This window comes from Seriola aureovittata, chromosome 2, assembly GCF_021018895.1.
Source record: "Seriola aureovittata isolate HTS-2021-v1 ecotype China chromosome 2, ASM2101889v1, whole genome shotgun sequence".
NCBI classification, from domain to species: Eukaryota; Metazoa; Chordata; class Actinopteri; order Carangiformes; family Carangidae; genus Seriola; species Seriola aureovittata.
This window is the reverse complement of record NC_079365.1, coordinates 24,919,050-24,932,942: the sequence shown is the minus strand read 5'-3', so window position 1 is coordinate 24,932,942 and position 13,893 is coordinate 24,919,050. Positions and strand designations below refer to the sequence as shown.

The 13,893-nt window shown below is 38.0% G+C and overlaps 2 protein-coding genes across 15 annotated transcripts in view; both read left to right on the top strand.

Annotated features, from left to right (window-relative positions):
• Nucleotides 1-11,719, top strand: LOC130177358 (tubby-related protein 1-like). Its single transcript, XM_056389030.1, has 14 exons — nt 1-47; nt 564-612; nt 3,457-3,589; nt 3,722-3,838; nt 4,018-4,149; nt 6,628-6,747; nt 6,979-7,119; nt 7,191-7,273; nt 7,417-7,581; nt 7,865-7,977; nt 8,101-8,209; nt 8,326-8,424; nt 9,051-9,222; nt 10,422-11,719. Exons 1-14 carry the CDS (start codon nt 1-3, stop codon nt 10,553-10,555), a joined length of 1,614 nt encoding a protein of 537 aa, XP_056245005.1. The 3' UTR covers nt 10,556-11,719.
• Nucleotides 11,720-13,443: 1,724 nt separating this feature from the next.
• tead3b (TEA domain family member 3 b) overlaps nt 13,444-13,893 on the top strand; it is a 29,856-nt gene continuing 29,406 nt past the window's right edge. For 11 of the 14 annotated variants that reach the window (XM_056398454.1, XM_056398455.1, XM_056398453.1 and 8 more), the window contains exon 1: nt 13,445-13,612. The gene's annotated coding sequence lies outside the window, so the exon portion shown is untranslated. Of the gene's footprint in view, nt 13,613-13,893 lie in introns of all 14 variants that reach the window. The other 3 variants (XM_056398429.1, XM_056398413.1, XM_056398421.1) reach the window with 1 other exon arrangement.

Below are 13,893 nucleotides of genomic sequence, written 5' to 3'. Positions count from 1 at the left end.
ATGCCTCTCCACAATCACATGGTGAAAGAGGCCTGGACACAGGACAGGTATGTCAGCATTAACACGCAACAATGCAGATATTTGCAAATGTATTTGTCATGCAAGCATTTTTTTGTACATGTAAGCTATCCTCCTCGTGCCTTCCATTAACCCTACCTGAGGCCTTGTGGTTTTCTGAATGATTATTCCTGCTTTGCCACACCCACTTTCCGATGGTACTAGCCAAGTGGTGCTAAACCAATAAGTAGCAAGGGAAAGCATTACTTGTTGCTGTCAGGCAGACCCGCTTAGGCCCATTTCCCATAACCTGTGTGACCTGTAAATGTAAAAATGACACTGAGCTCTCTGGCTACAGTCAAGACTGCTGGTTGCCAAAAAATGGGCGCTATGTTTATATAGATAATTATGTAAGAGAAAGTGTTTCAGAATATTTACAGAAAAATAAAAATCTTTCTTAAGCATTAATTCTTTACAATTGCAATAAAGGAGTAACCACTATTATTATTGTAATATTGTTATATTTAAGCAATAACATGTACTTGTCATTATTATTTTTGCCTCAGGATTCAGGAGGATGAAGATTGTGCATCATCCCTGCAGCAGCAGGTTCAGGTAAATCTGAGTTTTAGGAAATATGAAGTCCCATTCCCTCAGTTGACACCAGAAATGAAAAGCAAAGATGTTATACTGCAGCCACAGATGCTTCCACCAGTCTGACCTATAAAGTGCAATAGGTGTGAAGGAAGGAAATAAGAAGAAACATCTTGTAACAGCTGTGCTACAGCTGCCATAAGTATCCTGGACATAAAAACATTGAGTTTTAAGGTGTCTGGATAGTGAACACATGTGATAAACAAGTCCTCTCCCTCCTCCCGGGCCTTTGTTGGTTTCTCCCGTTGACGTGTTTCTACAGAGCAGATGGCTTTACACATAAATCCTATTAACAACTTTCTGCTGATGGAGACGCAGTGAGTACAGGGCTTTCTCACTCTTTCATTATCTCCGCTGAGAGGCCTGCTTTTTTATTTTCTAACCTTTTAAAAGAAGCAGCGGTAGAGCTGAAGTCAAGGCCACGCCATGTCTACAGAGAAGGTAAAAGGGTGGGGTTGTGGTTTTGTGGATGGTTTTTATTGACTTTCAAATGAGATTCTCAGTGTTCATTCAGCTGCATAGTAATGACATGCAATGATATTTTGAGAGTGAGACATGATGGCTACCAAAAAGATACTTTAGTAAGAGTCAGTTAACACTTTTGCTGTTGCCATACAACAATATTTACAGTTTGACCATCTATGCAGAGTTTAGAATTGTGGAGCTGTGCATTCAAGAGGCACACAAGTTTTTTTTTTTTCTGTTGATGATGTAGAATACCTTTGTTATTTAAATTTAAATCAAAGACATTTGAAAGAATGATTACGTAGAAAATAATCTCTGACCCACATGTGAGGTAACTGGTATAAATGCCAGCATAGGAAGCGTTCCATTAGAGTAAGACATGTTATCCAACTGAGTCAATATTCATAAATAGTTTCAAAACTGGAAATCATCCCTGTAGGCAGCTACAGTATGTGTTGCCTTCATATCTATTATTGACTTTCATGGTTGACGATATCCAAGTTATTGCTCATCTGCTGAGCAATGCATGTGCAAAAACACGCATGAAAGGATTGAAGGTTGGTAATCCAACCACCCAAACCACTTACAGTGCTACTGTGGTGACGTTTGCAACAGCACTGTTAACTGTTTCCTTCTTTAAGGTCTTTAACGTTCCTTTTTATTACTGTTAACAATATGTATGAACAATGAATCATTTTCTTTAGCTTAATAGTCAATCAAATCTTACACCACAGAGGCAGAAACTAGGTTAAAAATCTTTGTTCTGTTTTATGGAAGGTGATTATTGGATCATAATGATTGATTAAATCAAAATCCTGTCAGTGAATTGCTATAATGAACCAGTATATGTGTCAGCTCCTCCAGTGTTTACAAAACAATAACAAAGGTCACTGGCAGAGTTTCAGACACATTATTTTAAAAATGTAATAACATTTAACAAAGAGTAATAATCCAAACCAAAATGCAGTGTGTCAGTAGCAAAACAAAAGGTTTTCTCTTATATTATATATTTTTTGATTGTTGTTGTTGGAAGTATAATTCTACAAAAAGACTGGCCACTACCATAAGTTGAAATATTATTACAAATGAAAACCAATGAATTATAATGGCCTTCTCGACTTTTATACAACAGCCGATTATAGTATGACAAATGTCAACTCCTCTGCGTTGAGTTGTGGATTGTCGGTGGACACAAATAGACTTCCATCAATGCAGGATCTACATCTAATAGGATTAACTTTACTGTCTCCGCTTGCCGCAATCACACTGACCTCCTTCTCCGTGACTTGGGACAGTGACACGTTGTTTCTGTCACTTTGTTCCTCGCTTTATTTTCAGTTTACTCCCCACACCGAAGAAACACTTGATAAAAACACAACAGAGTTCCAGTTTGTTCATTATAACATTTTTATATATATATTTGGCTAGTTTTTGTAGAAATAGTGTGCAAAAATCATCACATAGACGAATGCATTAGAGGATGGATATTATGTGGAGGGGCTAAGGTTTGAACCCCCTTTGGACTTTACCTTAAGCTTGTGTCTAGACGGCCCTGATGAAAGCCAGTGTTACAGGTGACAAAGAAGGAACTTTAAGTTGAAGAAGAAAATATGAACAAACCAACTTTCAAATACTACAGTTTTATACTCCTGGCTCTCATTGTGTTTCCCACAGGAAGCTCAGCAGACTTGTTTGTTGTTTAGTCACTCATTTATGTTTCATTAAGTAATTGACTTGCAATCATATGTCTTCTAACGTGTGATGTAAAGTGTTTGTGACCTTTCTGCTCAGGAGGAGGCCTGAGCACGTTACATAAAACTGTTACGGAACTTTTTTTTTCTTGTTTTTTTGTGTGTCACAAAACTGTATTATCAAAAATAGTAATAGATTATTCAGTTCTAGAAAAATTCAAGTTGACTTACATGATATCATTGTAATGACCTCATGCCCTGTTACTTCATTGACCTGCTGTAACTAAACATGAGGTCTTAAGTGAGTTTATTTGTAGTGAATCCAAGCTGATATCAGTAGCTTAAAGTACAGCGTATGTGAGGATGTGAATGATTGAACATGAAATTAATAGATTCTATTTTTTAATGGAATCACATTATTAATAGCTGTAGAAGTAGTAAAAATATGATTCTTGTTAACCTTCTTTTTTCGCTTCTTACCCCACGTCCCTCACATCTGACTTTGTAATGGTGAGTTATTATTAAGATCTGCAAATGTTGCTCGTTTTAATTAGTCCTAGTTTTAATTTGTTGTTTTCGTTCTTCTCTCCTTATTCCATAAGTCTCATTTTTAATCAGTTTTGTTTGTATCTTGTAAGAAAATTCATAGAAGCCGAAAAAGAAGAAAGAGGAGGCCAATGGCACAGCAGAAACCAAGCTTAATGGAACTGAAGCCAAGCCCAAAAAAACAAAGACCAAGAAAAGTGAAGATGTTTCAGAAGAGGAAAGCGCAGCCACACAGAGTGAGAAGCTTTGAAGGAAGAGGCTGTGATATTTTAAGCATTTCCTGCGAAGAATGCAGATCACAAACTGTGATATTTTGAGTATAATCCAACCACATTGCTTACATTGCGTTTTCCTTATCAACATTATAGATGGAAAGAAGGTGAAGAAAAAGAAACCGGAAAAAGATAAGGATGAACCAGAGAAGGAAAAAGTGAAAGAGAAAGAACCAAAAAAGAAAGCCAAAAGTGCTCCAAAAAAGAAGAAAGGTAAGTCATTAATGGCTTTTCTGTCAAAGGAAATATAGGAGAAGTTTTCACAGTGTTGAATTGAAACTGGACTGTAAAGATTTTCAAATAACTCATACAAATAAACTTTGAATATCTTTCGGCAGTCGTCCCTGAAAAGACCAGAATTGGTTTGAGAAAAATGTTTGCCATCTCTTTAGGTTCAGGCACAGATGACGATGACGATGATGAAGATGATGAAGACACCGCCAAGAAGAAAACTAAGAAAAAGACAACAAAGGACAGCTCTCCATCTGCAACTTCTGGCAAAGAGAAGAAAACTAAATCTAAAGGTATGGCAAGAAGCAGGAAAACGGGTTTCTGTAGGCATTAGCAGTGTGCTCAAAACAACAGTTATAAGACCAGACTAATGTTAAGAGGATTACATGATTTTATTGTGTAATGGTTAGTGAGTGGGAACACTGACTTGGCAGCAGGAGCAACAAAATAAAACAGTTGAGTGAGTAATTTCCCCTTAAGTGATTACTGTGGAAAATGGAATTAAAACTGATGCAGTCATGACAATTTTCCTTTTAATTCTACTCACCGCTTATAAATAAAAATGGAAGTCACTGACACAGGACTGTTTACTCCTCTGTAGCTTTTTAGCTGTTTATTTTTCCAAACGGTAAAACAAATTCTCAGTTAGCATAACCCTAATTAGCATAACCCTAATTGGAAAACACTAGTTAGCCAACAAGCTTGCTAACGCAGTCGCCATAGTAACAGAAAGATTGAATAATGACACAAGAAGTGTTTTTTTTTTTTTTTTTTGCAGCTTGAAAAGTGAAATGAAAGTGAGATATGAGGACATGTTTTTCAGGCGACGGTGTGTCCCCCTTTAGTGTCACTTGGAGTTGTTTTTAAAAGATGACTGGACGTCTTGTTTCTTAGCTTCCAATGTACTTTTTTGAGGCTTTAAGAATGGCAGTGTTGGTCTGTAGGTGTGTTGTTCCAGACTGAAATATCTCAAAAACCACTGACTCTGGTTGGTTCAGGCATTCCTACCCCCCTCTAAATGATTCATTCTCACTTTGCTGATCCTGTAACTTTTCACCTTGTGTCATCCTCGGGTCAAAATTTTGAGTTCTGCAATACTCTGGTTTTACCTCTTAGCTGAACTTAACCTTACTTCCACCTGTGATTCATCCTGATCAGCCATCAATCTTTCCAGAAATACTTGCACTAGCTTGTGTTTGTGGCTCCCTCCTCCTTCTGTAAAGTAAGGGAAAGCCAGGTGCTCTGAGAGGTAACCATGGAAATAGATTAAATTATATCAGTAGCCAATTTGGGACGGGGCTATGGATTTCAAGTGTGTTTGGATTTGGATTATCCATTACTATTGCCAGCAGTGCAAAGTATTTTATATTGCAATGTTGTTCCAGAACCACTAATATGAAAAAGTTAACTCTTTAAAGTTAATCAATATTTTAATATTAAAAATGGATCACATGACCACTTTCACTTGTGCGTGAAAGGGGCCACTAATGCCACAGAAAATTATCACTGCAGTTTCCATCAGCTCTACCGAGTGTTTTATTGTCTTTCAGCTCATTGTTTTGGTTTTCCAGCACGTGTTAATTTTGTGGTTCCTGTCCAGCTCCAAATGGCAGAACATGTAGCAGCTAAAGAGCCAAATATTTCCCGCAGGAGTTGCTGGAGACCAAAAACAGAGCTCAAAGGAGAGTGAGTCTGGATTTAGATCCATCAGGTGGACAGAAAGATGACTATACGTCAGTGATGACTGCTGGATATGGAAATAGGCAGCAGTCTGCTAACTTAAAACTTAAAAGTCAATAATACTGTGCCCCAGGTGGCCAACCCAGGCGGTCATTCGTCTTTTGCAGTCATTCTTATATATTGTTAATGAAAAAGACTGTCATTGTCATATAGAAACAAAGTGTTTAAAACCTTTAGTCACACTATGTATTTACATGGCAAAAGATTTGATAAAGAAATGGCGCACTCCATGACTAGTTTACATTCAACCTAACCAGTTAAAGCAATACTTACCAGTGACTAGACCTATTTTGAGGAATTAGTACATGCTAAAGTGCTTATCTTAGCAGATATTTAACCATGTGCTTTCAATCCCCAGAGTTCATTAATGCCAAAACTATACAGGCAGCACAAACAGCTGTGAGCAGTAATCAGTCAGCGAGTAGAGATGTGAGAGAGCATGTTGGGACAGATTCAATATCATGCAACACGTTTTAAGAGTGCGTGTTGACAGTAACGTGAGTGTAATCGAGGTTTTGAGGACACAAGACTTGTGCCACTGGATCTGAGTGAGGAATTTGGCATAAAAAGGAAAATATCTGAAAGTAATGTCAGTCTACTTTCCGACTGTGCTTCAGTAGCGTTTTTCCTAAAACACTGTTAAAGATATGACCCAAACCTAACAGCCGGATATGGGCGAGTCCTGGTGAAGCCTAAATCCCTCTCACAATCTCAAGTGCTCAGAATTTGACAAAACAGCTGGAAGACACAGTGAGAGCAGGTTTCAAACTGAGCACGCACAAAATCAAGATTGCATGCTAAAAATTTGTTCCGCTCTTTAGAATCTGTCACGGTCTCAAGTCTTTGCTTGCTGATTGATTACAGTTTATTTACAGTTGCTTGGCTCTCGCGCCACACTTTCTCTCCTGTAAGAAGGGGGATTTACATTATTTGCCTATTGAAAAAAAAAAAAAAAAAAGATGAAGATAATTCTCCAGTTTGGTGTCACATTGAAGAACGGATAACATTTTCCTTGTTTTCTTATTTGTTAGAAGACAAAGATTCTGATGGAAAAGAAAAAAAGTCCAAGTCAAAGGAGAAGGATAAGAAGAAGGAGCCCGCTTCAATGTTCCAGATAAATGGAGAAAAAGACTCGAAAAGCAAGAAGAAAGGTGATTACATTGCCATAAACTGTCACACCTCTAAACTTTATGGTTTGACCTTTTCTTAGTGCCTTTTACTGCCTGTGTGACCAAGCCTCTTGGCTGACTTTACAGTACAGCGTGTATCTTGATGCTGAAATGGTCATATGTAGACTTTATTTCGACCGCAGCTCAAGATCTTAGAGTTCATCCAAATTTATGAGCTTTACTTGAAAGTCTTTACGTCTGTTCCTTGAGCAGCTGCCAAATCAGACAGCGACGACAGTGAAGAAGAGACAAAGTCGACCAAATCGAAGAAGAAATCCACCACTGGCTCTGCGTCCATGTTCCAAACAACAGGAGACAAAGACAAAGACAAAGACAAGAAGACGAAGAAGAAAGGTCAGTTTACAAGTAACTTATTTCTCTGTTTGTCACTGACAAGTATTTAACAAGTCTGTTGTGTGTTTCAGGAAAGGCAGAAGAGAGTGATGATTCCGACTCTGAAAAAGAGGAAAAATCTAAGAAGAAAAAGGGCAAAGGGAAGAAGAAAAAGGCACGTCAAAATCCCACAGTCCCCCCACAAAATACAACCACTTAGTCACTTCATGGCAAACATTTAATCTTGCTGCAAATGAGCCATGCAGCAAACATTAGTGCTTGTAATCAAAGTGTACCTTTTTTATGTTTCTTGATCAGGAGAGATCTCCATCACCTGAGATTGAGTTTGACGACTTGGAGAAGTTTGTGATGGACCCGGCGCCGCAGGGCACGACCATCAAATGCAGGGTGACACGAGACCAGAGAGGGATGGATAAGAGCCTCTACCCTCTGTATTACCTTCATCTAGACAATGAGAAAAAGGTCAGGGATTCATCTTTATTGGAGTTTGACAGCTTATCATTTTAAAAGTAATGTCAATGAGCCATTTTCATACATCAATAAGCAGCCCCCCCCCCCCCCCCCCCCCCCAAAAAAAAAGAAAGAAAACCCCGAACCATTAAACAAGACACAACAGCACTCCTGTCGGCAGTTCAGTTCATTTAAATATTTGTTTTAGTGCAGGTTTAGGGATTTGTGTACATAAGATCAATCTCTTTCTTTTATTCTTATGGGACTGTTTGTCCTCGTCTTTTTTCCTTTGTAGACATTCCTGTTGGCTGGGAGGAAAAGAAAGAAAAGTGCAACTTCAAATTACCTCATCTCCATTGATGCCACAGATTTATCAAGAGGTGGAGAGAATTTTGTTGGAAAGCTAAGGTACACTGAACTTAAAAACTCAATTCATTCATCCACACGCAGCACAGAAAGTATATGATGTGTCGTATCAGCTTCATTAGCTATGAGTTTTTAATTCATAAAGTCCTTTTATTCGTTGCTCAGATCAAATTTAATGGGGACAAAGTTCACAGTATTTGACAACGCTCTGAATCCAGAACGAGCTCTTCCAGACATGTCTAACGCACGGCAGGAATTAGCAGGGATCATCTATGTAAGTCGGTTTACAGCTCACTGCTAATTATCTACTGTGCATTTCCTGAATACCGTTTCATGAATATTAGAAGCGTAAGATGTGAAAATTCAAATATGACTCATTTCTGGCAACAGGAAACAAATGTCTTAGGAATGAAAGGACCCAGAAGGATGATGGTCATCATCCCAGGAATGAACAAGGACAACGAGCGAGTACCACTCCGACCCAGAAATGTAAGATAACTGGGGTTTTGTTTTCTCATTGTTGTTTGTTTGTTTTATTTCACTTGGATTTTTTCTTGGATTGCCTTTAGTCGAAAAATAAATACTGCAAAATAAATGTGTTAAATAACAGAATAGACCAGGAGCAATACATATGTTCTTACATAACAAGGGTCAGTTTACTGTATGTTTCTTTTACAGGGAAAACAAGTATATATATAACATATATACATATGTCTTTAACAAATACACAAACAAACATACAGAACATGTTCTTCTTCTCAGACATGCCTGTTTATCAAAAGTGATGAAAGAAAAATGGAATAAAGTGAAATTGAAAGAAAAGAACAGGCTTTTTTTTTTTTTTTTTTAGCTAAGAAAGTGTATTGGGATTATAACACAGGCACCTCCTACTGAGGATATTTTGACTTGTTGATTCATGTGTGTGAGACCATCAGATGACTCATTAGCGAAATGAAGCATCCCAGAACAATGTCAACAAATGAAACCCACACTGTCCGCAGCTTGATTTATGGAATGTTGTCTGTTTATCATGAGAGCGACACAAGGCTAATGTGTAAAATCATATTACTCTTTGTTGGTGTTCACTGACTTGCGTTTGGCCAATTCCTTCACAGGAATGTGACGGCTTGTTGATAAGACACCAGAATAGAAGGATGGAAAATCTGATCGAGCTTCACAACAAGACGCCAGTGTGGAACGAAGAAACAGCGTCTCATGTGCTCAACTTCAACGGCAGGGTCACCCAGGCCTCCATCAAGAACTTCCAGATAGTCCATAACAAAGACTGTGAGTATTTCCTGTCTGTCTTCATGCGCCTTGTTATGTAAATGTGATGGTAATTTTACATGTTGGTCTTACTGTAAATGTAAATGTTACGACAGCGGTCTTACTAGGTCAGATTTAGTAATTAACATTTCCACTTTGAAGGTGATACTGGTCTGAAGTTAAGGCTGTAAAATTGATGTAACAGCCACAGCAGCACAAGATAAGACATGCAAAGAGAGTCTGTTTATGATCACTTTAATAAATATCCCAAATAAGCCTTGTTTTCTTTGCTCAAATAGTATAAAATAAGTTAAGTAAACTATGAAACGCTGTGAATGAGATTCATCTTGTCGCATCAGTTTATAAAAATTATTTTCCCCCTTGTCGTGTGCCATGCCGATGTTATGACTTGTCATTCCACGGTATGCTCGTGCAGTGTCAGACATTATGAAATAAGCAGCTGAATTCTCTATCTAATACATTATGAAACTGATGAGAAAATTCATTAGGACACTCACTAGAAAAGAGGAGGGGGGAGGGGGTGAGCGTCCGTCACGCCCATGACGTTCAGTATATTAGATGGTAGAAGTTTTAAAATCCATCAGTGATGCAGCTGATGACAGAACAGAAAACTTAAACTTTCATAACAAATCACCATTTTCCAGCAGCGATATCAGCAGCTCTCGCAAAGCAGCTGCCGGATGTCGCAGGAGCTCTTTCTGTAAATCTCCTGTCGTGTGTGAATGAAACCATTTTCATCTTGGATACAGTATTTCATCACTTTAACACATGATGAGGCCCACCATGTTATCTATCTATCTATCTGTCTATCTATCTATCTATCTATCTGTCTATCTGTCTGTCTGTCTGTCTATCTGTCTATCTGTCTATCTATCTAACTATCTATCTATCTATCTATCTATCTATCTATCTATCTATCTATCTATCTGTCTATCTGTCTGTCTATCTGTCTGTCTATCTGTCTATCTATCTAACTATCTATCTATCTGTCTATCTATCTGTCTATCTGTCTATCTGTCTATCTATCTGTCTATCTGTCTATCTGTCTATCTATCTATCTATCTATCTATCTATCTATCTATCTATCTATCTATCTATCTATCTATCTGTCTATCTGTCTATCTATCTATCTATCTATCTATCTATCTGTCTATCTATCTGTCTATCTATCTATCTAAACAATTCCTTGCTTTTTCCAGTGGACTACATTGTGATGCAGTTTGGGCGGATAGCGGATGACATTTTCACACTGGACTTCAACTACCCGCTGTGTGCCGTGCAGGCCTTTGCCATTGCGCTCTCCAGCTTCGATGGCAAAATTGCCTGTGAATAACCGTTAGTTCCCCACTAACCTACGCGCACTGAAACCAGTATGCGACACACCCACACTTCCCACACTTGCATCAGACCAATCCATGTCTCTGGACTCGCCTTCAACACTTCCTGCGATAGGCAATTGATGGTTCCTTGAATGTGGCAATGCCTGGTGCTGCGCCCTCGCCTTTATGGCCGTGTGATTCCCTAAAGGAGTAAGAAACCAAAAATATTATCACCTGATCTTGCACGGCATGGCACTGGAGAGTCCTGCTTTGTGTCTCTGTAGTTTCAGTGGAAACGTGTGAATTTCTGTGAAGACTTGGACACATTCAAAGGACTCCAGTGGACGGAGAGTTACGGCTTTTTTTGAAGGGATGATGATACACCTCGATGATGAAGGTGTTTATATATTACTAACATCATTAAAAGATGTTAAAATGTGTTATGTTTTGGCTTTGTTGTGCTGTATTGTATTGTATTGTTGTATTGGGCTGTATTTACAATGCCAATAGGTCACCAATGTCTTGTGTCAGATGTTACTTTGAAATGCAAACACACCAAAAAATTCAATCATAAAAATGAAATCATCATCTAGCTTCTTTAAGGCAAAATTAATTGTTTTAATTAAAGAGTTACACTTTGTGAAATATCAGCTATCTGTACAAGTTACACTGATAGCATGAAAAGAATAAAATTACATTTATTTGACCCTTATTAAATGTTATAACAGCGGCACAACAGACTGTCCATATTTTAGTGACTTTGAAACATCAATTCCAGGTATCAGGTATTAAAGTCAAATATGTTGAGGTGCAACACTTTGGAATAGGAGTGTCTGTAGTTCTTGGTATCTAATGTTAACACGTAATGTTTTGATAGAATACTCGATCAGATTTAGCTCATGACTCTGGAGATTTTTCTGTCCATTTCTGATGATTCGGTTTGATTTGAGCTTCCATAGATTTTTATATTTATGTGTTTGTTTGTTTTTTTTTTGTTTGTTTGATTGATTTTTTTTTTTTGGTCCCAGTATTTTGTAAAATTAATTTATTTTTCTGAACACTGCCTTTGTTGCATTTCGAGGCTTATTGTGATAATGTTCAATAAAGCATGTGAATTAAATTTCCTTTAAATCTATAACTATTGTAGAAATGCAGCTATCTGTCAACCTTTCCTTAAATATTACAATATCACAATAGAGAGGAATGGAGTTTGTCCATGTGATGAAGACAGAAACCATATCACCACTCACCCCAGTTTGATTACAACCAGGGATGTTTTTTAAACTTCACCCTCCTCTCTCTCCCTCTGCATGTCCTCTTTGTATATCAGCTATCACTATAAAGACAAAAAGCCCAAAAAAAATAACCCTCAAAAAATGAAATGCATGGATTTTGCAGACAGTCGGTATAAGCCATCCCCAACCCCTCTTTAAAGTCCCTCTCTGTGGGTTTGGTAATATGTTTTTGACATTATCATCTGCTATGAACAGGCAGATGGCAGATAATCAGAAAGATTCCTACCAGTTGCACGTTTTGAGAGACACCCACGCTTTTCTTCAGCAGTTACCTCACATGTCGAGAGAAGCTTCGCTCAGGATGAAAAACCTGTTTGAGCCGAAGGCCTTCAGAGTAAGTGCGAGGTGTGTATTCTGCCTGAACCTGCTCAGGCAGTTGTCCAAACTCGCAGATTAAATGAAGCCTGAAGCTGGCAGCTCTTCTGGACAGATGCTGTAAGGTGAGCTCTTCTTCCCCCATTGTCTTTTTTTCTGTTAACACGACTTCCAGCTAAACAACTGCCAAGATTACATGTAGTGTTGCTGCTTTTCACACATTAGCTGTACATACAGTAGCTCTGCTTTTGTCTCTTAGTGGTGGATAAAGACATAAAATGTTGCAACTATGTTGTTGACCAACAGAAGGAGCTGTTGCTGAATGGAGATGTGTTCAGGGTATAAGTTTACTTTACAGACACGTACACATTTTCAATAGTGGAGCTTTTTTTTTTTCTCAATAAATTACCCCTGAGAATGAAATTAGGTTAACTGTTTGGTATGTTTGTAAATTTAGGGGCTAAAATAAAGTTCTGTGGATTTGAACATAGTTTGGCTGCATAAACACTGCTGGCATCATCTCATGCAATCTAAAATTACGCACATATTGCATTATTCCAAATGGAGTACTGCCCTTGATAGCTTGTCAGGCATTGTACCAGCCAATGAGGAGTAAATATACCAAGGACTGAAGATCATCTGAGCCCAGAGCATAGACAGATATTTCCTACATTGCTTTGTCATATTTCTGCAAAGAAAAAAAATTGCTGCAGTTAAAGAGAAAGAAGCTATCTTACATCAAGATGTTATTTTGTATGTTTGTATATATATAGATATATATATATATCTATATATATGGTAATTGGCGATTGAATGTCTGTTTGATGTTTTGTTTTAGAGTTAAAGTCCCTTGGTAGAGGATTGGGGGGGGGGGGGGGTAGCATAGATTTGGATGTTAATGTTAGATTTGCATCCCATTTATTTCATATGGATTATTTGGCCCATACCATCTTATTGAACTGGTTTCTTTGAAGTGATAACAAGACACTATTTCTTTTTTTTTTTTTTTTAAATATGTAAATTCTGTATTTAAGTATTTCTGCTATGCAATCTCAAAAAATAAAGAGAAGAGAATGGTAGTAGTATCAGCATTTTAACACTGCGCTAAGTATTAGCTGTATCCTAGTTTGTCGCCTCTTAAATATAACGTATTGGTGTATGTGTATTACCACAGACTGGTTTAGAGGGGGCGGGGCCTCCAGTGAAGTCACTGCCCCCCAAGCCTGTTGATTGACGCGCACCAGTGGCTCCTCCTTGAAAGTCTTTTTTTTTTTTTCCTCCCCCTTCGTTTTCCAGTGTAGTGCGTTGATTTCATACCAAAGTCATACTTAACATTCCACTTATACTGTCAAACCTCTGAGAAATATTAGGGAAAACAACAAGGCGCCAAATTTTAACAAAGTTACTTAATTGACCGGCTGCTTTCATTGAACAGAAGAAGGTGACTGCCAAAATAAAAAGGTAAGTTCTGCACAAATGTTCCCTCTTTCTGTTTAGTGCCTTTTTCTGGGCAGTTTTTTCACGCCGCTTGTCTCGGTGAAGTTTTCAGATCATTGTCATTTTTTACATTTTTCCGTGGAGCTCCCTGCGTTGGGAGGGAAGAAAACATTTGCAGATTGATAGTCTATTGTGTTTGACTTTCCCAGTGTGCAGGGATATCTTTGACAGGCTCTATACAATCATATTTCCACCGGTAGCCCGCTCATTGACACACACAATTACAAAAAAAAAAAAAAAAAAAG